Source organism: Urocampus carinirostris, chromosome 7 (assembly GCF_059441175.1).
Source record: "Urocampus carinirostris isolate Australia breed hairy pipefish chromosome 7, RoL_Ucar_1.0, whole genome shotgun sequence".
Classification (NCBI taxonomy): domain Eukaryota; kingdom Metazoa; phylum Chordata; class Actinopteri; order Syngnathiformes; family Syngnathidae; genus Urocampus; species Urocampus carinirostris.
The window spans coordinates 40,527,143-40,549,279 of NC_142355.1; the positions used below are offsets into that span (position 1 = coordinate 40,527,143).

Below are 22,137 nucleotides of genomic sequence, written 5' to 3' on the forward strand. Positions count from 1 at the left end.
TTTCATTATATAACATCTTTGTTAGTGTCAATAGATCCGTCCAGGCCAAAGTCGATTGTCCTCGGTCTGAACAAATCCACCGACACCAACAGCAGCAAAACAAACACGACAATCTCAACAGCCATCAAGCATATTCACAATTTTTTTATATCTGACAATATGACGTGACGATATGACGTTTTAACATTTTTTCCTGACATTTTCAACATCAATTAAACAATTTCAGAGTTATTTTCTTTTAACAGTAGTTAACCAGCGTGTAAAAGGCAATACTACAAACAGAAGTGACCAAAGTTAATCGTTGAATAGTCCAGCCTCAAAGTCGTAGCGTGCATATAAAGAGCAGCTCCTTTAAAGAAATGTGCATCTCGTCACCTGTGTCTCTAAACGTCATCCATACAACCCACATACTAAGTAAACGCGTACAATTTTAGCTGAAGGCGAATACGGCAATAGTGTATCATAATAACGAGGAACCAAAAACATTGCAATGTACCGATCGTACGTTTCTTGGTGGGACAAATAATAAAGTAACACTGGATGCACACAAACATCCGCAGTTACTTCCGGATTACAAAAGCGTGACGAGGAAACTTCTAACTGCGACAGTCGAAGTTCGGGTGGTTGGGCGTGCCTTAGCTTGATGGCTGTTGTGGTACATCGACTGAAAGCAGGCACGTTACGACTTTTTAGCCCAGGTGTGTCCTTATTTCGATTCCTAAACTCGGTAGGGATGGACGAAATGGGTCTGGCCATGAGCCGTTCTCCACTAGAGCGCCTTCACTTTGACAATGTCGCCCTGAAGAAACTTCCACTTGACAACTCTGAGGAACCTGGGCCGCGCCAGGTCAAAGGAGCGTGTTTCTCTAGGGTTAAGCCGCAACCTGTAACCAAACCTCGGTTGGTGGCGTTATCTCACCAAGCTTTGGCTCTGCTCGGTCTCGACGGAGAAAAGGTTGCAGACGACCTTCTTGCGCCAGAATACTTAAGTGGATCTAAAGTAATGCCTGGATCAGAACCTGCTGCCCATTGCTACTGTGGTCACCAGTTTGGCAATTTCGCTGGGCAGCTCGGTGATGGGGCGGCTTGTTACCTGGGAGAAGTTGTAGTACCACCAAATCAAGACCCCAATTTGTTGCACGAAAACCCCAGTGGTCGCTATGAAATTCAGGTGAAAGGAGCTGGACTTACCCCTTATTCAAGGTAACAAAATTGTTGTTTGCGCGTGTGCGGCACAGTTCTGAGGTTGTGAGATCACCCCCCCTGTGTGGAGTTTGCATGATCTCCCCGTGCTTGCGTGGGTTTCCTCCGGGTACTCCGGTTTCCTCCCTCATTCCAAAAACATGATTGTCAGGTTAATTGGCCGGTCCAAATTGTCCCTGGGAGTGAATGAGATAATGGGTTGTCTGTCCCTGTGAACCCTGCGATTGGCTGGCAACCAGTTCAGGTTGTCCCCTGCCCACTGCCCGAAGATAGCTGGGATGGGCTCCAGCACCCCTGCGACCCTACTGAGGGTAAGCGGTGCAGATAATGGATGGAAAATTGTTGTTGTTTTTGCTCTTACGTTGAAACTTGGCCTTCATGAAATCTTACTTGTAGGCAGTGTTAAGCACGTTACTTTAGAAAAAATAGTTATAGTTACTCACTACTTCTTCTTAATTAATAATTTATCTTGAACAAAATTTGATAGTTTTATTTGTATTTAATTTATTTTGTCTTTTAATAGGATATTTGGTATTGGAGAAAACAAAAAGAATTCCAAAGTAATAGCGTTACATTACTTAAATATTAAAGTATTCGGATTACGTTACCGATGACATTTTTCAACAGGTAGTTTCGAAATACATTTTCAAAGTAATCCTCCCAAACCTGGTGGCTACGCAAACAAAGTGAAGTATAGTGTGCCAGCTAGCTTTTAGTGGCTTGTTACTTTGAAAAATAATTTAATTAATTAAAACGGACTCTGACAGTCAGAAGAGCGCAACGAAATCATGATCACCTGCACATGCTTCGTGTATTGTTATTGGGTCAGGGAAAGGACTAAGGCTAAGTTGGGAAAGAAAGCAATATTGGGGCTGCAGATCTGGTCTACAGTGACTAGGCTAGATAACAATTCTTGTATTTTAAACATCGCAGTGCCCTGGCTCAATTCAAAGATACCCAATGCTAGCACACAGCTATCCAGCCGCTCTCTAAATAGCTTTCTTACACTGAGAGGAGAAGGTCTCCATTTTGTTGTTCTTTTGTATAGGGACAATTAAGAACATTGATTAGACTGTAACTCTGTTCTGTGTTCTTATTTGTAAATTTATAGTTGTTATTTAGTTACAGTCTATTCTCTCAGTTGGAAAGGACGTCATCTCAAGGTAAGTTTGACCCTTGGGGTCTTTTATGAAGGGCCATTGCTCCTCTGCGGGTTTTCACTTTTCCTGGGGGTTTCTGGTCCCCATTAACCGCTATCACTGAGGGATTACTGTATTGCGCTGAACTCTGCAATGTGAAAATGCAAACCATTGATATTTTTTAAAATGTCTCAACAGGCAAGCCGATGGTCGCAAGGTTTTGCGTTCAAGCATTAGAGAGTTCCTCTGCAGTGAGGCCATGTACTTCCTGCGCGTGCCCACCACCAGAGCGGGCTCGGTTGTGACGTCAGACAGCAAAGTTGTGAGAGATATCTACTACAGCGGCCACCCTCAACACGAGAGATGCTCAGTGGTCCTAAGGATTGCACCGACCTTCTTAAGGTGGGTAGTTATGTCCTTGAATGCTACCTAAATGTGATAGTTTTCCTTGTTTACTACCAGGTTTGGATCCTTTGAGATTTTCAAGCGTGCGGATGAGCACACAGGTCGCCAAGGTCCCAGCTACGGATATGATGAGTTGCGAGGACAGATGCTGGATTATGTCATTGAGATGTTCTATCCAGAGATCCAGCGGCAGTACTCTGATCGAGTGGAGAGGAATGTGTCTTTTTTCAGAGAGGTTTTGAACGCATCTAGTACTTTCTTCCGCTTGTTCGGTTCTAATTCTCGGAGGGAGATATGCCTTTCTCTGCAGCTTTTCCCTCATCTACTTCTGTGTTGACACATAAGCTAAAGCAAAGTAGTTCCATTGATATCTTTTGTAACAATAAAACAAAGTATGAAAACTACAGAAAGAAACCAAAAAGATAGAATACATTCTGGGCTATTTCAAGTGGGCATGGGAAATTCTGGGACCGGTACATTATAGGACATGGACGTGGTTTGAAAGAACAGTCTCTGAGTGCATTCAACCACAGGCAGGATAAGATAATTCATTGAAATATGTCCAATCGCAAACCATTAATAAATGATTTGCTTAAATACACAACCAGAAGTAAATGCTTTGATCAAATAGATAAACATTAAGTGTATTTGCTAAAGCCAAATGAAAGATGTGATGATTTAAATAATCCAACAGATATAACTGGTAAAACTCCTATAATTATGTAATCCATTTATATAGACAGTTTTCTAACAGTTGCAATTATTTTTTCCAAACCGGCCTTATAAATAACATTCAAGAGGTGTCTATGCAACCGTAAATGTTCTTGATTTTGGACTTGCCATCACAGTCTGGTGGAGGCAATTTTTAAGCTGTAATTGATGACCGACATATTTTATGTCGCTGCTCGTAAGCATATACATAAATGGATGGATGAACAAGAGTATTAGCCAACTTTTATATTGATATAGAACTGTTGAATTCAGATACCTCTTAAATTAATGTAAAAATACAAGCTGCTTTCTCAGAATAAGAAGAGTTCTTTTGGAAATGAGTTTATTTAAATTTTTTTTGCTGAAATTGATATTTTCCCATCACAATATTTTTTTCTCTTTTGCAGCACATATTCAGTCAATACAATTTTCCCGATTTGTTTTTGTGCTCTATTCTTTGCTCACTTTTCGATTTACCTTTTACCTCACTGTTTCAGCACCATTGACACGAATATTCCTAAACCTTTTGCAATCTTATTTCCAAGCAAGAGGTGAAGCTATACACTCATTTATGAACCCTATTATACAGGGTGTTCCCAAACTCTTGGGGACATTTTGATATTGAATATATTAGAAACTATTTGGGATATAAAAACATTTCAAGTAAATTCAGAAAGCTTCTAATCTCAATGTTTATACGGAAAGTTCAAAGATGTTCAATGTGAACACCATTAGTCACATGACACACATCAAGCTGAAAGTCAAATTCTTGCCAAATGCATCTGAGCATTGCATTGTCAATGGTTATAACAGATCCTGTTATTCGTTTCTTCTGCTCAAGTCTCTCGGAATAGGGAGCACATAGACCAATCCTTTCACAATCCCCTAAAAAAAAATCTCATAATGTGAGATCTGGAGATCTGGGTTGTCAGGACATAGGATTGTGATCATTCTGCCCAGACCGTCCAATGTCTATTCTGATCGATTCATTGAGGCTCCGCTTGAAAGCAGTTCAGTTTTGTTCATTCACATCTTCCGAAGTTCGAGGGCCTCACCTTCTATTAGCTGGGCATAATCACCCATCTGTTATGAATTTAATATACCATCTTACGATGGGCATCCTCTCCTGTAGTGGTTTTCTGAATTTTCTGCGAAATGCACAGTCAGTGATCTTACTTTTTGCTCATTTAGGCACACAAAACAGCTGAAAATAAATATACAAATCAATAAGCTGACAAAAACTTGATGCTATAGCTTTACAATGGCACAACTTTTATCTAATCTACCTTCCATAGTTAAATGGGCCCAAGACTTTTGGAACACCCTGTACAGTATAGAGCAGAAGTACTTAGCTGATAATGTTAATGGTCGCCAATTTTACGTCAACGAAGTGATACAATTGACATTCTGACTTTTTTTTATGACTTGTTGATTGAAGGTGATGCGTCGGACAGCTCGATTGGTGGCACAGTGGCAATGTGTGGGATTTTGTCATGGAGTCCTGAACACGGATAACATGAGCATACTGGGACTCACTCTGGACTATGGTCCTTATGGCTTCATGGATAGGTGAGATTTCTATTGCATATTCATTAAGGTGGTCTTGCATGGGGTGAAAATATCATCCACTGGTACCACCCCTTCTTAAAATAACCTTTTTTCAAAAATGAAACTTCATCATTGAGAAATATTGTAAACACGAACCTTGAGAAAACTAGATTTTCCCTTAAAGGTTATCTACAGACATATTACAGGGATGTGATTTTTCCGCTAATTCGCGGAATTCCGCTTTTTTTATCTCCAAAAATAAAATTTTAAGATTTCCGATTTTTTAATTGGTAAAAAAAAACAATTTCGTCTCTACAGCATTCCATTTTAGTGTTTCCGTAACTGAAATGAAACGTACTTGCGATTGGTTGAAGTCTCCGTGTTGACCAATAAACGCGCTTGTTATAAAGGCGTAGGAGTATGCCATTGTTCATTTCTCACACGTTTTTGCCGAGTGTTTAAAGAAAGATGTCCGAGATCGAACGCAAAGATGCTCCGCGAGGTAAAGAAATTGATAAGATCGTAAAAAACAAGTTTCGATCGGACTGGTTGGAGAAGGAATTATCTACAAATGTTGGAAAGAAGACTGTGACGAATTTGTTCAGTGACTTTATTCGGAAGATCGATCGTGCCGGGAAAGCGCTTTGCATTTGATGCCATGATACCATTGTCTATGGTGTGAGAGGTTTCAAAGCTCTTGAAAGTCACGCAAAGAGCAAAAAACAAGTGAAAGAACTCCAGTCAAGAACATCAAATTATTCCATCGCTGGTAGTTTCGGTGCCCAAACGAAAACTCCAAAACTTTAAGGCCTCCATCCCTTATTGACACCACAAACGGAAGCGGTAATAGAGAGACGTGATCCACCCCAAAAACCTGTACCAGTTGCTGATAGAGTCGTGAATTTTGAGGTAGGTGGTAAACTTTTCAAATTTATTTGACAGTTTTCCCCTTTTTTTCGAAAATATTATAACGTAATAAAAATGGCCATAAATATTTAACAATTACAATAATAGATTTTCATGTGTACATTACACCAACACTTTACTGTAGGGCCTATACTTATTGTACTTTCATTTATAGATAACATCTTCTGCTATAACAAAGACATTTGTGGTATGTTCTAATATGAGTTACTTTTCATTTGGTCATGATACAATTATTTCTTCATGAAATTTGAACTCTTCAACATGATTTATGTGTTAACTTAGTAATCACATGAGTTAGATATGATGATATTCTCAGTGATAGTTTTTAAAAGCAAAGGCAGTCCAATGTTTTTTAATGTGACTGATTTTGAGTTGACTTAAACTGTAATTTTATATGGGATAGTTCAAAATACATTGAAAATTGATGCTGTTGTTTTGTCTATTTCTTTGTCATCTGAGTGCATTGAAAGTACTTAAAAAAACGTAAAACCCATGAGCTCCGGGGGGCTTCGCCCCACTTGTCCCCCCACCAGGGCACTGCCCTGGACCTAGCTGGGTGCCCACGGCCCCCAGACCCCCGCCTAATTTTCAGATAATTTCACTTTGGTCAAATCACATCCCTGATATTACAAGACCTGGCAACCTTTTTTATTACACAAAAAGACACTGATGTTTGATATAGATGATTATAAGTTCTGAGCTGCCTCATGGGGGATTTTTTTTTTCTTTTTTCTTTTCTTTTTCTTTTATTCTATTATCATTAATACATGTATTAACTATTTTTATTTATCCATGTTATTATGTTTTACTATTAGTATATATCTATCCATCCTTTCCTCATTTTATTTATTTGTTTAATTAGTCATTTTAGTTTTCTGGATGGTTAAATGTATTGTTTTGGAGGGAAGTTGCTTTATGTACTGGACTGTCTCAGAAAATTAGAATATTGTGATAGAGTTCTTTATTTTCTGTAATGCAATTAAAAAAACAAAAATGTCATACATTCTGGATTCATTACACATCAACTGAACTATTTCAAGCCTTTTATTATTTTAATATTGCTGAATTTGGCTTACAGCTTAAGAAAACTCAAAAATCCTATCTCAAAATATTAGAATATCATGAAAAAGTATACAAGTAGGCTATTCAACTAATCACCTGAATCATCTAATTATCTCGAAACACCTTGCGAGGGTTTCCTGAGCCTTAAAAACACTCAGCTTGGTTCAGTAAACTAAATCACAAGTATGGGGAAGACTGCTGATCTGACTGCTGTCCAGAGGACCATCATTGATACCCTCCATCAGGAGGGTAAGACACAAAAAGAAATTTCTCAAAGAGCAGGCTGTTCACAGAGTGCAGTTTCAAAGCATAGCCACAAAAAGTCTGTTGGAAGGGAAAAATGTGGCCGGAAACGCTGCACAACCAAGAGAGATGACCGCAGCCTTAACAAAATTGTGAAGAAGAGCCGCTTCCAGAATTTGGGGGAGCTTCAAAGACAGTGGGCTGAAGCTGGAGTCCAGGTATCAAAAGCCACAGTTCACAGACGTGTCCGGGAAATGGGCTACAATAGCCGTATTCCCATGGTCAAGCCACTTCTGAACTCAAGACAACGGAAGAAGCGTCTGACTTGGGCTATGGAGAAGAAGCACTGGACAGTTGCAGAGTGGTCCAAAGTCCTCTTTTCAGACGAAAGCAAGTTTTGCATTTCATTTGGAAGTCAAGGCGCCAGAGTCTGGAGAAAGGCTGGAGAGGAGCAAAATCCAAGTTGCTTAAAATCCAGTGTGAAGTTCCCACAGTCAGCAATGGTTTGGGGAGCCATGTCAGCTGCTGGTGTTCGTCCACTGTGTTTCATCAAGTCCAGAGTAAATGCAACTGTGTACCAAGAGATTTTAGAGCACTACATGCTTCCATCTGCTGAAAAGCTCTATGGAGATGAGGATTTCATTTTCCAGCATGATCTGGCACCTGCCCACAGTGCCAAAACCACCAGTAACTGGTGCACTGACCATGGCATCACTGTCCTTGATTGGCCTGCTAATTCCCCTGACCTGAATCCCATTGAGAATTTGTGGGGTATAGTTAAGAAGAAGATGAAAGACACCAGACCTACAAATGCAAATGAGCTGAAGGCCGCTATCAATAACACCTCAGCAATGCTACAGGCTGATTGCATCCATGCCACGCCGGATTGATGCAGTAATCCGTGCAAAAGGATTCCCAACCAAGTACTGAGTGCATCAATGGACATTTTCAAATGTTTGATTTAGTTTTGCTGTTATAAAATTATTTTTTTACTTGGTCTGAGGAAGTATTCTAATATTTTGAGATAGGATTTTTGAGTTTTTTTCAGCTGTAAGCCAAAATCAGCAATATTCAAATAATAAAAGGCTTGAAATAGTTCAGTTGATGTGTAATGAATCCAGAATGTATGACATTTTTGTTTTTATAATTGCATTACAGAAAATAAAGAACTTTATCACAATATTCTAATTTTCTGAGACAGTCCAGTATACAGACGCTGCCCTACTAACGAACGAGATTCCGGACGATCTTTATTAAGTTGAATTTGTTCGTAAGTTGCTTCAGTACTATATTTTGTATGGAATGTATGTTTAAGGTTTATATAAGTATGTTTAAGGCTTGTAAAAGTAACCTGTATTGTTTTATACTAAAAAAATAAATATTTCATAAAATAATGCGATCCAACCATTTTCTCAACAGCATCCACCTTGCATATTCCACTTGCACTTCAAATGAAGCGGCTCGCCCTCTTCTTTACACTTTACACCTACTAGATTGAATGGATGCTCAAGATATTAAACAATAAAAATGTCAAAGTTCTTAGCGCGCTTAAGGTTCAGTAGAGAATGTTTACACTCTAACTAAGAAGAGGAAGCCAGATTTCTTCTTCAGGGTGGATGCTGGGTGACCTCTCACTGCGCCAAACGCCGGTAGTGGCAGAAAGAAGCACTACAGTTATGTCCTGTACTGGGCGCACGATACAAATCTAACTTACAGCAATGTCCGGATATTTTTAGACATCCCGAAATTCTTTTTCTTAGCTATTGTTTTTTTGTAAGTCGAATGGTCGTAAGTAGGGGAGCATCTGTCATTTTTTAATGATTTTCAGGCGCCCTCTGCTGGACTGGGGTGGTACTACAATTACTAGGTGCTCTGTCAGAACAATCCACGATGAAACACGTTGCCAAAGGTTTTAATCATCAATTTTGATGGATTTTATCGATTGGTTGTTGCAGTCCCACACCAAAGCGATGTTTCCCTTGTGCTTTTTTTGCATTTATTTATATCTTTCAGGACAACTTTCTGTACCCACCATTCTCCTACATTTATCTTTGGTAATGTGAATAAAAATAGTGTGATAATGTGATATTATATGTATTACTGGTGGTCTTGTAAGAAATGGGCGCTCTAACTGCCGCGACCTGGGTTCGTATTCGGTTACATCCAATGCACTGCGATTGTGGTCAGCGATATTTTCTGACTGATCATTCATTTCTTAAATACGCTAATATATTACTGTAAAAGCTTATGTAAAATGTGCAACCAAATGTTGGATTCTTTTTAGGGAAGTAAAAATGCACGTTATACACGACTAAATTCAGCAGAGTTTTTTTTTCTGTTTTGTTTGTGAATGCACTAGTTAATAGAGTAATTTTTCTTAAAATTTTATAGTTGTTTCCCCCTGTTTTTTTCCAGGTTTGATCCAGACTTTATTTGCAATGCTTCCGACAACTCTGGACGTTACTCTTACCAGGCTCAGCCAGCTATTTGTCGCTGGAACCTTGTCAAGTTGGCAGAGGCCCTCGATCCAGAGCTTCCACCTGACCGGGCAGAAGCTGTTATGGAGGAATATTTAGATTTGTATAACAGCTATTACCTTGATAATATGAGGAAGAAGTTGGGTTTATTAAAAAAAGAGGAGCCTGAGGACGAGATACTTATCACGGAGCTGCTCCAAACCATGCACAATACGGGTAAGACTGGGTTTCATCGGCCTTGCATAAAAATTGCATTTACAAAAAACATTGGCCATTGACTCCTTTTCTTAGGCTTTGTACTAGCGGAAAGATCTTGTGCATGTTTTGACTCAAACAGGGCACTATGAAATGTATATCAATGCAAGGATTGCATATCAATTATGGACATTTATTATGGGGCATGCAAAAAAATAAGGCAGCGTTTCCCATTGATAAACTGTAATGGGGAAACTTCCTGCAACTGAAAATGTAAGCTACATATTACCTTCATGTTTACCCAACACCTATATGGGGAGAGATTTGTCACCAATACACATTTACGATTTTTACATAGTACGTCCCGATAAATGCACACACAAGACTAGAAATCACGGGTATATTCATGGCTCTGCAAAATACATGATTCACACCTACTTTTTTTTTAAATTGTACTGGAGGAATTGGAAAAATTGGAGTTGAAAGTCCTTGCAAAGTGCCTGAAGTTGGCCAAAAAAAGGTGTACGACTGTGTTTAATCTTTTTATTACAGTACCATTGACGAATACAGACATTATTGACATTGACTTATTTACCACAATTAAAAGTTCAATTGCAGTGAATGAGTTAATAATTTGCACTTTTTGGGGGAATACATTTTCCATGTGTCACAATGAATGTGTGGATCTACGATGGCTATTTTAAAAATGCAAAATAAAATTTTGCTCATTTAAGGTTACATTTTTCTGAATAAATGATATTTTGAACTTTAAAGTGTGCAAAATTATTTCTTAAGGTAGAAGTATGATCGTTTCTCATTTCAAAAGTAGAAAAAAATCGTATAATTAGTACAATATTATATCAATGTAATAATGTTTTCGGTCAGTTTGAAAAAAAAAATGTACACAGTGTAGCATTAATCACACCATCGCTATGTTTTAATTTTTATCCTTGTTTTGAGGTTTGTAAATTCCGGACTACGAGACGCTACTTTTTCGCTCCATTTTAAACCTTCCGGCTTTAAAGGGAGTGCGGCTTTTTAATTTTTCAAGTCGGCACTGAGGAAAATGGCGAGCTGCTCTTTTCAAAAACTATGCGCTCTAAAAACAACACCACAGTGACCTCTGAAAAGACGTATGATGCCCTTTGAAAGAAATAAGTCAATGATTTTGCCAACATTATTTATAAAATGAGAAGGTTGGTAACGGAGTTTGGAAGAGTATGTGATTGGCGTAAGTTATGTGTCAATGTTGGGAAGAGTAAGGTGATGAAGTGTTCATGTGATGGAGTGGGCATGGCGTTAGAATTTAGGTTGCATGGACAGGTGCTGGAAGAAGCTTTAGGTACTTGGGTTGTGATGTGGCTGCAGTTGGTGGAATGGAGTGCGAGGTATTGCACAGAGTGAATCAAGGAAGCAAGGTTTTGGGTGCTTTGAGGAGAGTGCTGAGTAACAAGAGTATGAGTATGGATGTTAAGAGGGGACTATATGAGAGTGTGATTGTGCCGACTGTGTTGTATGGTGCAGAGACTTGGAGCCTGAATGCAGATTTAAGAAGGAAATTGAGTGTTTTTGAGATGAAGTGTTTGAGGAGTATATTAGGAGTGACAAGATTGGATAGATTGAGAAATGAAATTGTGAGAGACAGAACTGGAGTAGTCGTGGAACTGAGCAAGCGTGTTGATAAGAGAGTACTCGGTTGGTTTGGACACATGGAGAGGATGGATGAGGAGCGAATGTTGAAGAGGATCTACAGAGCAGAAGTAAATGGAAGGAGACCAATAGAAAGGCCGCAATTGACGTGGATGGATGGTGTTAAGAGTGCACTGCAGGAAAGAGGTCTAAATATAATGGAAGCTAGAGCTCTTGTTGGTGATAGGAAGGAGTGGAGAGGTGTTGTGAAAGGATAGTGGGATTGTGGACCCGTATGATGCGGCAGGGGTAAACCAGTGAAAGCTGTCGGGCCCTGCTGTTGAACAAAAGTGTGTTGTGTCACCCTGACCCGAGGGACATGGCCGCTTTCTGGTGTCCCATTTCATCTGGAGGGACGAAAGCATGACCAACTTAGGTGCGGAGGTGCCTACCTTGTTTGGGCAATTGGGTTGGCCATGGTCCCAACATTTTATGTGTTTTTTTTTTTTTTGCTTTTTCCCCTTTTATTTTCTTTGTTATTGTATGTGTTTGTCTTGCTGTCGGTCACCCCTCTTGAGGGATATGACCAAGTTAGATAGATCTCATCTCATCTCATTAGCCGTACCGCTTATCCCCATTAGGGTCGCGGGGGTGCTGGAGCCCATCCCAGCAATCATCGGGCAGTGGGCAGGGGACACCCTGAACTGGTTGCCAGCCAATCGCAGGGCACACAGGGACAGACAACTCGCTCGCTCATTCACACCTAGGGACAATTTGGACCGGCCAATTCACCTGAAATGCATGTTTTTGGAATGTGGGAGGAAACCGGAGTGCCCGGAGGAAACCCACGCAAGCACGGGGAGAACATACAAACTCCGCACAGGAAGTCTGGAGCTGGATTTGAACCCACGACAGGTTCCCATGACATGAACTGTGCTGCACAAGCGCTAACCACTGCGCCGCCGTGCTGCCCAAGTTAGATAGATAGATAGATTTATAAAATCTATTACAGAAGCAAAAAGAGAGATTTGACAGTACTATGTTTTAGTTCAATTTCCTTGTGTTTGCTCATGGGCTACTTTTTGCGCAGGGGCTGACTTCACCAACACTTTCCGTAGTTTAAGTCGGATCTCATGTCCCTCCGAGGGAGACACTGACAAGGAACAGGAACTTGTCAACAAAGCTGCAAATGTATTATTGGAGCAGTGTGCATCTTTGGAGGAGCTCAAAGCTGCCAATAAACCCACCATGGACCCACGGTGAGCTACTTATGCTAACACAACCCAAACATTCACGTAAGGAATTGATGAATGAAAAAAAAAATTGGGTTTATTCTTAAGAGAAATTTCAATGTAATCTGACTACTACAAATGCTTTCATTGACTCTTTTCATGGGGCAAAATTGATTTTATGCCAATCCTCTCCATCATGTTTTAAATTTGCATGATCCAAGCTTGTGGGGGGATTTTTCAAGGGTTATTGTTCTATTTTCTTTATTAATTATTCATTATCCGTTATTGGTCAGTTCATAATATGCTACAAAGCCAAGGAGCCGGGACACTTACTCTCAGCCAAAAGCCTGAGCTAAGGTCCTAGCCTCAATGCCTTGCTGCGATCACTGCGAATGCACCATTCTTGTAGGTACTGTGTAAGCAAAGCTAAAATTACACTACGTTTCCTAGGATCACTGTCCTGTTTAGATATAAATGGCACATTTGGAACTACAGATTACGATCAAGGTGTCATACCAAAAAACCTCATTTTGGCTGTACACCACTACGGAATTCTTTATATGGAGGCTCATTAAACAATCTATGTTAATTTTTAGACACTTTATTATGAGAAACATCACGATTTCTAAATACACAGAAGCCCTAGCAAAGCACCTAGAAATTTGAATGGCTGAGCAGAAGGGATTGGTGGAGCAAAGCGCGCAACCTCTCTCTTGTCTCTCGCCCTTTGCTGTATGCGTCGAAGGTAAATACGTTGGGATCCCCATCAGCAGAATTTTGTAACTTTTTTACAAAATAATTCTGCTTGCACCTAAAACCATTATTTATGATAAAAATGGTGGTCAAAATGAAGCCTTAACGCTCTTAATTAACTGTGGGAAGGAAACAAATGTTCACGAGTGTATATAGAACACAGGATCTGGCATTATTAATATTTCATAGGTTTTATCATATCATCGAATGTCACACAGTAAAGTAAAATGTGCTGAAGAACAAGAGAGTTTTGTTGATTTTGTCCCAAAAATTGCTGTGGCTTTTCCCCTCCAAAAAATAATTTAAGTATTTTGCTTTTATGGCTCTGAGTCAAAAAGGTTCCCAACCCCTTTCGTATATGAGACATCCTAAATCTCAAAGACCATTGATGGAAAAAGCAAGACACACTTAGATTAGGGCTGCAACGGTTTGTTGACGACAACAATCGATGAAAGAAATAGTCGACAATGAATTCAATTGTCAACTAATGACACCAGACATGTTTTTTCCAACAGAGTGAGGCATCTCTACATGAATATTATTTCTGCGGAGAGTCGCTCATTTACAATTGCCTATAGCATCTCTGTCTCAAGCTTTAACATAAACATAAAGAAATGGCGGCGTCAACCCCAATCACACGTACCAATATTTCTGAAATTTTTGGAGCATTTTGCCTGGATACGGCAGTTAAAAAGACTACTTGCAAACTGTGCAAAGCAAATTGCGTATCATGGCTGTAGATCGATGACACGTGAACATTCAAAGAATAATGGTAAGATTCAAGTAAACCAATGCCATGACATGCTTTGTACACTTTATACGCTTATATTTCACTACAAAATTAAGCGGAATTGAGACTGACAAACGTAATTGAAATTTAATGCACGCTGTCCGGAGAACAAACGTCAGTTGTTAAAACGTTAAAAAATGTCTGATTCCATTCTCTTGAGAATAGTTAAGTACTTTTGTTACAGACTGCAGTTTACCACTAAATGTTATTCACAAAAGGCACATCAAATTTGTTGTATTTGCTGTTCTACCACTGTTAATGCACCCACTCAAGTTTTTTTTCTTCTATTTGTCAGTGTAGCATGAAAATCGTGAAAGTAGAAAAAGACCTTCCTCAAGTAGTCCAAATGCCAACCCAAACTGTAAGAGAAATGAAAAAGAGCGTTTTTCCGAGAGCATCTAAAAAATGCTTGTACTTCCACACGCATCATGAAAAAGCTGACTGAGGCTGCAATGACAACAGAAGCTAGGAGATGGCGGCAGAAAGTAACAAAGTTCCAAATTTTACAGCTCCTTTTTACGCAGCTGGCCTTACAAGTGCTTCATGTACGCACGCAACTTCACATGATGCTATGAGGAACGTTTTTTTAATGGGTACAAACGTAAAAGCTGTCGGCGTGGCCTTATAGAAGCTTCTCGAAGTGTTTGTTTAGTTTTGTCAGTGCAAGGTTTGATTTGATCAACTTAGCACTGCAAATCAGATAGGATGCTGACTCCCATCCCATTGTGTAATACATTAGGATCCATATGGTACATATTCGTTCAACCACTTTCTTTATCAGGAAAGTAATTACACAACAGACTATGATGACATTCACACGTTGGATCACTCCTTAGCCTGGCAAATTTCACGCAGCACTGATTGTCCAGGCAATTTAACACAATAATCTGCAGCCAGTAATGCCAAGCAGAGAAGGTCATTACATATAGACATGATGACATAAGTTCCATCGAATCCCAGACTGACACACTGAATTCCTCAGGTTTGATCGAACCCAGCTTGAGAACCACTGCTCTTTGCATACTTTGTACCTTCTGACTTCTGTCAACAGGGAGTTGTCAATGCTGCTCTCTTTGGCACAGAGCAACCCAGCGCTGTTCCAGATGATCTCCGACAGGATGACAATAGGAAGGCAGCTCAATCGACTCAGCAAACTGAAGGAATTGATGGAGACCAACGAGGAAGAAATAAAAAACAAACACACTGCAGAGTGGACCTCTTGGATTGCACGTTATAGGTTGGGATGTGCATATCTAAACTCGATCACGGGAAATAAACATAAGGGTTGTAAAATGAACAGAAGATTAAATTAAATTATAGATAAAAACGGGAAATGGGCTGTTGGGTGTTCCGCTCCTGCTCTTAATGCGTGTCCTTTTTCTATCACCACTAAAGGAAGCGTCTGGCACAGGAACTGGAGGGAAACAGTGATGTTCAGACTGTGCAGGAGGAGAGAGTGAGTGTGATGAACAACACTAACCCACGTGTGGTGCTCCGGAACTACATTGCTCAGAATGCAATAGAGGCAGCTGAGAGTGGAGACTTCTCTGAGGTATGAGCAATTGATGTTTTTTGATGTTTGCTTCAAAAGAGGATAATGATTCTAATTATTATTAATTTATTAGTATTATCAGTATTATATATGTATTACTAAAACTACTTAATGTGGTCTGAAGAGGACAATATTCGATTGACATTGTCAAATGTGTGTTGTGGTTACCAGGTAAGATATTAAGGATTCTCACGGGTGCTTGAAATCCTACAAAATGCTTTAATTTCAATGTTTTGTTTTCAAGGATGTGAAAAGTGCTTGAATTTCGGGGCAAGTGCTTGTAATTGTTTGAAATTGTTGCCCTGTTTCACACCAACTTAACTACTTAAATCTAATTAAAAATGACACCGACATTGCTCTCTGGTAGTTTTGCTTAGCCATTGCATTTCTTCCCTCCTGATTAACGGCAGTTGGAATTGGTTTGTATGGCATTGTCCTATGAAGCGTCAATGTGTCCTACGGGAGAGATGAATGCTACACATAAACTGGGCACTCTGAAATATGTATTTGTGCAAGGATTGCGTATCAATAATGGACATTTATTATGGGCCATGCAAAAAAATTAAGGTAGCGTTTCCCAGTAGTAAATTGTAATGAGTAAAAATTCCCGCAACTGAAAATGTAAGTTACCTATGACATTTTTACCCAATACCAAATGGGGAGAAATTAGTCTTAAAAATATTATCATGTTCAGATCCACAAAAACATTCGCCATTTACTCAAGATCTAAAATACATATGTTTTGATAAATGCACACGTAAGATTAAAAATCGCATATGTAAATCGCAGATATATTTGTGGATCTGCAAAATATATGAATCACATCAGCTTAGTGACTAGTAGCATTATAACGTTAATAATCTTCCTCATAGTGACTATTGTTATTATTATAATTATTGATATCCAACCTATGTAATATGTATATCCATGAGATTTTGTTATATTTAGACACAAAAGAGGAGCTATCTGTGAAATGTAATTAACAAGGAAGATGAACGGGTAGCGAAAATAAGCGTATGCTTCTTACGACCCCATTTCGAACATGTTATGTTAACATTTTTTGTTATTGTTGAGTTTTTGTCCCATTTTTATATTCTTTGAAATAAAGTTTTCATTCATTCGTTCATTCAAAAGATTTCTTCTTTTCACGGTACTGGAAATAATAATAATAATAATGATAAAATACCTTTGAAAGTCCCTACAAAGTACTTGAATTTGGTACGAACCCTGGGTATTATATCAGTGTATGGTAGGAATAGCTGCCAACATTACATAGCTAAAGTTGATTGAGAGTTCGATTGATAATCCCATTATGTAGGCAAACAAAGGCAAAACACAAATCACTTGGTTTAAAGGCATCATTCCAACATGTTTAAAATGTCTAAAATCTGAAAGCTCAGGTTAATACAGGGTGTTCAAAAAAAAACGTTTATCCTTTGTGGTGTAAATTTAACAAAAAGTGCATGAATAAGGCAAATGAAATTAAAAAGTATAAATCTCAAAAATCATAAGAGTCATTTTTCTAAATAGGAATCTTAAATAATAAGTCACATTTATTAGTATAGCCCTTCATTAGAGAGTCTCCAAATAACATACTTACAATACTTCTGTATTGTCAAATGATCATTTTAGAAATAATCTTGCTGCTATATTGCATTATTGATGATGCCACTATCCACTGTTTTATGTGAAATTATATTTTGTCGCCATCATGCGAGCGTTACTGCGAAACAAAAACAAGGGGTAAAAATGTTCTAACCTTACTTTTAACATGAAGTCTTTTAGAGAACTCGGAATTGAAAAAGATTTGTACGTCAAAGTGTTTTACATATGTGTACAACTTAGACTGCAACGTTATTAACGCATAGACAGAAATGGGGCTGGTTGCCTCTTTAGCCAATCACAATGCCGAACAGTGAAAACCTTGAAAAGTTAACCGCGATATAGCGAGGAATTACTTCACAAGCAGTCTTTAGGGCCGCAGGTTGCTGAACCCCGGATTAGTCAGTGCCTCGAAAATAATTTTTCTCCTTGATTTCTGTTTTTTAATTTTTTTAATGACTTTAGGTCCAGCGGGTCTTCAAGGTTCTGGAGAAACCTTTCTCCTCCCAGCCAGGTCTGGAGCATCCGGCTTGGGTTGGCCAAGGTGGCGCAACCCAGCAAGGGGAGAGGGACGACAGCGAAGAGCAACAAGAAGAGGGGGCATCTACCTCCACGCTCCATCATCCTGTGCCGTATGACAGCAAACCTCCAGCTTGGTCTCAAGCAATTTGTGTCACATGATCTTCATAAAAACTTCCCTGAGTTTCTTTGGCTGGCCTGCCGAAATTTGATTGAACCGTTCGTATGGTTTTTATTGCCTCGTGATTATTTGCACAACAGTGTGGTAGGCCAGTGTCAGGGAAGTGGGCCTTAGATCCTCACTCCATATAGACCACAATGGCACATGGGAATCGGGGAATAAGTTGAATTTGATGCCACTTACAGTATGTGTTGGTACTTTTAGGACATTGCAATTGTTATGTTTGGTTACTGTATTTTCAGCACTATAAGGGGCACCGCTTAAGAACAGACTTTGTTCATATATTTTACATACGCAAGGTGCTCTGGACCATAATGTCCATGCATGGTATTAAAACACAGACATGGGGACTTGAGACTTAGTGACTTGGACTCGAGTCGACTCGAGTCGCTGTTTTTATGACTTGTGACTTGACTTGGACTTGGCAATCTAAGACTCGGGACTTGACTTGTGACTTGACTTGCCCAAGAAAAAAATACTTGGGACTTACTTGGGACTTGAAGGTGAAGACTTGAGACTTACTTGAGACTTGCACATGTGTGACTTGGTCCCATGTCTGTTAAAACATCAGTTAGAGATACCATAATTATTTGTGTATGACCTTTAGTTATTTTATCTCATCATCACACTATTTTTACTCATGGTTCCAAAACTAATGTCAGAAAATTGAAAAAACAAAAACAAACTTATCCTGAAAGATATGAATGAACGCTAAAAGAAAAAATCACATCAAAGGAAACTGGTGCTTTTCTTTTAACATTCATTTTTAGCAAGAGTTAAAACAGTGTGATAATAAATATAATCAAATGCCTTTTGGTATGGCATCTGTATCACTGGTTGTCTAGTGGTTAAGTGTCAACGCTTTCACTGCCGAGACGCGGTTTCGATTCTTGTTGCGTAGTGTAATTGTTGATTTTGGGCAATTATGTTTTTCGGTTGATTAAGCATTGCACTAATACAAAAACCTCGTCTAGTAACGCACATGTATAAATACTATATGTATTTTCAATCTGATCTTCCGTAATTTTCGGTATATAAGGCGCATCGGGTTATAAGGCGTCCCTTCAAATTTCTAGTCAATTAAGGGTTTTTAGGTGTTCTTTATAGCTCTGAAAATACGGTGCACCTATTACAATGCTTAAAACAAAAATCCTACTGTCTTAAACTTTCACATTAGTAAACGTCAATTCATCTCATTCCCTGTTCGGTGCCTGGTGTCTAAAAATGACGGCTCTGACGGAAAGTCTTGCTAAGACATGTCTGAGGCTGATAAACAGTGGAGTTAATGCCTAAAAATATACCAAACGTAATGTTTTATTAGGCTGTACTGCTGAATGGAAACCCATTGCATTTACATTGAAAAAACACAACTTTGTGACCACTTGACGAATTACCTTGCTATGGTGACACTATGAAGAGAATTGGTGCCTTGACATACGAGAGTGGCCACGGCGCAAAACAAGATCATAACTTGCGTCTCAAAATTCCCCTACCAAGAATGAATGGAGCTGTTATTCTTTAAGTGTAGTTCCTTTCAAATACATAACATATGTGTTTGTTTTGTATTATATAAGCAATGCTACACTCAATAATGGTTAACAAAATATTTAATAAAATTCAACACGTTTAGGTCCGTGTGCTTCCATTTACTGGACATTGCTTTTGATGCAATACACTAGCGTGTATATACTCGTATGTGTTGAAAGCTTGTTGAACTCAAGGCAAAGTTGTGTCTTTTCTTTGAACCAGAATTGTGAAAATGTTATTATGTTATGCTTCGTTTTAACTTAAAATTTGAGGCACAAGTGCCAACAAGCAGCCCGAAACATTTATTGAAGAATGATTCAATGTCTCTAAAACTCCTCTTTGTGTTTGTGGTGAGTTGGGGTCACCATTTTAGAGCGCCCTTATTATGTCATAGTTGAAATGTATACCGTGTGTGTGTATATATATCTATATATATATTATACATACACACAGACAGAATTATGACTCTATGAACTTTTAAGTCAGGTAAAATATCTTAAGGCATCCCTTATGTTTATTAAGGGGTAGTGTGTGTCGCTACAAAAACTACACATTTGCGATTCTGTTTTCACCTCCCCCCGTCTAATACTTGTATTAGACCTGAATAGATGGTGCAGTACATGTACATCTCATGTGATGGCAAATCAATATCCCTGCTTCCATATGAAAGCTGCTTTAATTGTGATGTTTTGAATGATACCTTTTCAATTACGGTCAGATTTTGTCAAAGTGTATTTTTATGTTAATCCTGAAATGTATTTGGAATGTTTGAAGTTGTAGCCAACATTAAGTTTAGAATTTAAGTGGCACTTTATTTTTGCTTGGATAAAACTGTGAATACAGTTCTTGAACAGTATTATTTATCGCCAACATTTTAGGAGACTATATACCAGCTGTAATATTTTTTCCCTTATAACAAAGTCACAAGCTTCGAAGCAGAGGTTCATTTTGTCTATCTCTGTGATTATGAACTGTAATTCATATTTGCTTTCGCGAAGTCTGGTGCCAAGTTCCTCTACTGCACACATTTTAAAACTGTACTGTATGAACGTTTGGTGAGTACGTCTTCATTTTACATCTATGCAGATTGTTATGTATTTTAAAAACCCAAATGTGTAGTATGAGACCACTAGATGGCACTTTGTTGTCAGTACTGTACGAGCAAGGGCCAGGCATGCACGACAGAGCGTGGTGGCAGGATGGCATAAGAACATTGTGCTTATCTAAGAAGGGGTTCCACGGCAAAAATTAAATACCTACGATTTTTTTTTTTATAAAAATTAACATTCGTACGATAGTTCATGTACTTTTGCCAAGTATTCAAATCATTTTTTAAACTGGCTGAAAGTTTTTCTGTACCATTAAGAGGCACTAAATAGTACCCACTTTCCCTTTTATAGAACATTTTTATTGAATCATTTGTGTACTTTAAATGCAACCGTTTTATTGAATTATTTATCTGTATACCTATGGTTACGGATCCCTTACCACCTGTGTTGTCGGCACACACCTGATGCAACTCTGGACTGCTTTCTCTGATGTTGATAGTTCCTGGCCTGAGTGTGGGCCATGGCAAGGTTGGAGCCATTCTTTTCCTTGATTTTTTTCAATGTCTTTCTCTCCTCCTGCCCCCTTGGACTGTGCCCTGGAGTTATATCTTAGCCCGTCATAATTATCTTGTGACGAGATCATACCACTGCAGTTTTCATCTGCACACAGTTGACAGCAGTTATTTGTAGGGTCCAATGTGCCCTCTAATGGTGTTGTGCACTGTTCGGTTTGACACCTGGTCTAAGTGGCTGATGCGTTCAAGTTTCCTGTAGCATCGCATCTCCAAGGCCTGGATTTCTTTTCCAGCTTTTCTGTGAGTGTCCATGTCTCGCAAACGTAGAGGACGTAACCAAGACTTACATCAGTCTGGTGTCTGATCTCACTGTTATTTTCTCGTCCCTCTAGATGGTTTTTAGTCTGGCAAGTGCGGCCCTGTTTTAAACTATCATGGCCCTGATTTCTGGTTCTGATCCCTTCATGGTGACAGGTTCAAGCTATTGTGGTTAGTGATGTTTGTAGTGATACTTGGGGGTTGTGGGCCCTTTCTTTTGTTTTTTTCTGTACTGATTTCCATTCCATACTGGGCAGACGCTATGTCCAGGCGATTGACCTGATCTCTGAGTTTGTGTTCTTTTCTTGCCAGTTTGGCAATATGATCAGCAAAACGTAGGTGAGTGACATTATCTCCCCCAATGCTGACTGTACCTTTGTGTTGGTCCAGGGTTTCAGTCATGGTCCCATACAGGAAGATGTTAAATAAAGTTGTAGGTAGAATTCAGCCTTGTCTCACAACGACTGGTTTTGAACCCACGCTCCATTTGTACCATTGATCAGTGCCACACTGATAACATTAACATGTATTCGATGGTCTGAAATAATTTATGTACCATA

The 22,137-nt window shown here is 39.0% G+C and overlaps 1 protein-coding gene across 1 annotated transcript; it reads left to right on the top strand.

Moving 5' to 3' along the window:
* The first annotated feature begins 450 nt into the window (after nt 1-450).
* selenoo1 (selenoprotein O1) lies at nt 451-20,551 on the top strand. The gene is made up of 9 exons (XM_088340968.1): nt 451-1,203; nt 2,541-2,744; nt 2,805-2,982; nt 4,897-5,027; nt 9,654-9,931; nt 12,630-12,798; nt 15,366-15,551; nt 15,710-15,866; nt 17,934-20,551. The coding sequence occupies exons 1-9, from the start codon at nt 644-646 to the stop codon at nt 18,156-18,158; spliced, it is 2,088 nt and encodes a 695-aa protein (XP_088197094.1). The 5' UTR covers nt 451-643; the 3' UTR covers nt 18,159-20,551.
* Nucleotides 20,552-22,137: the final 1,586 nt, after the last annotated feature.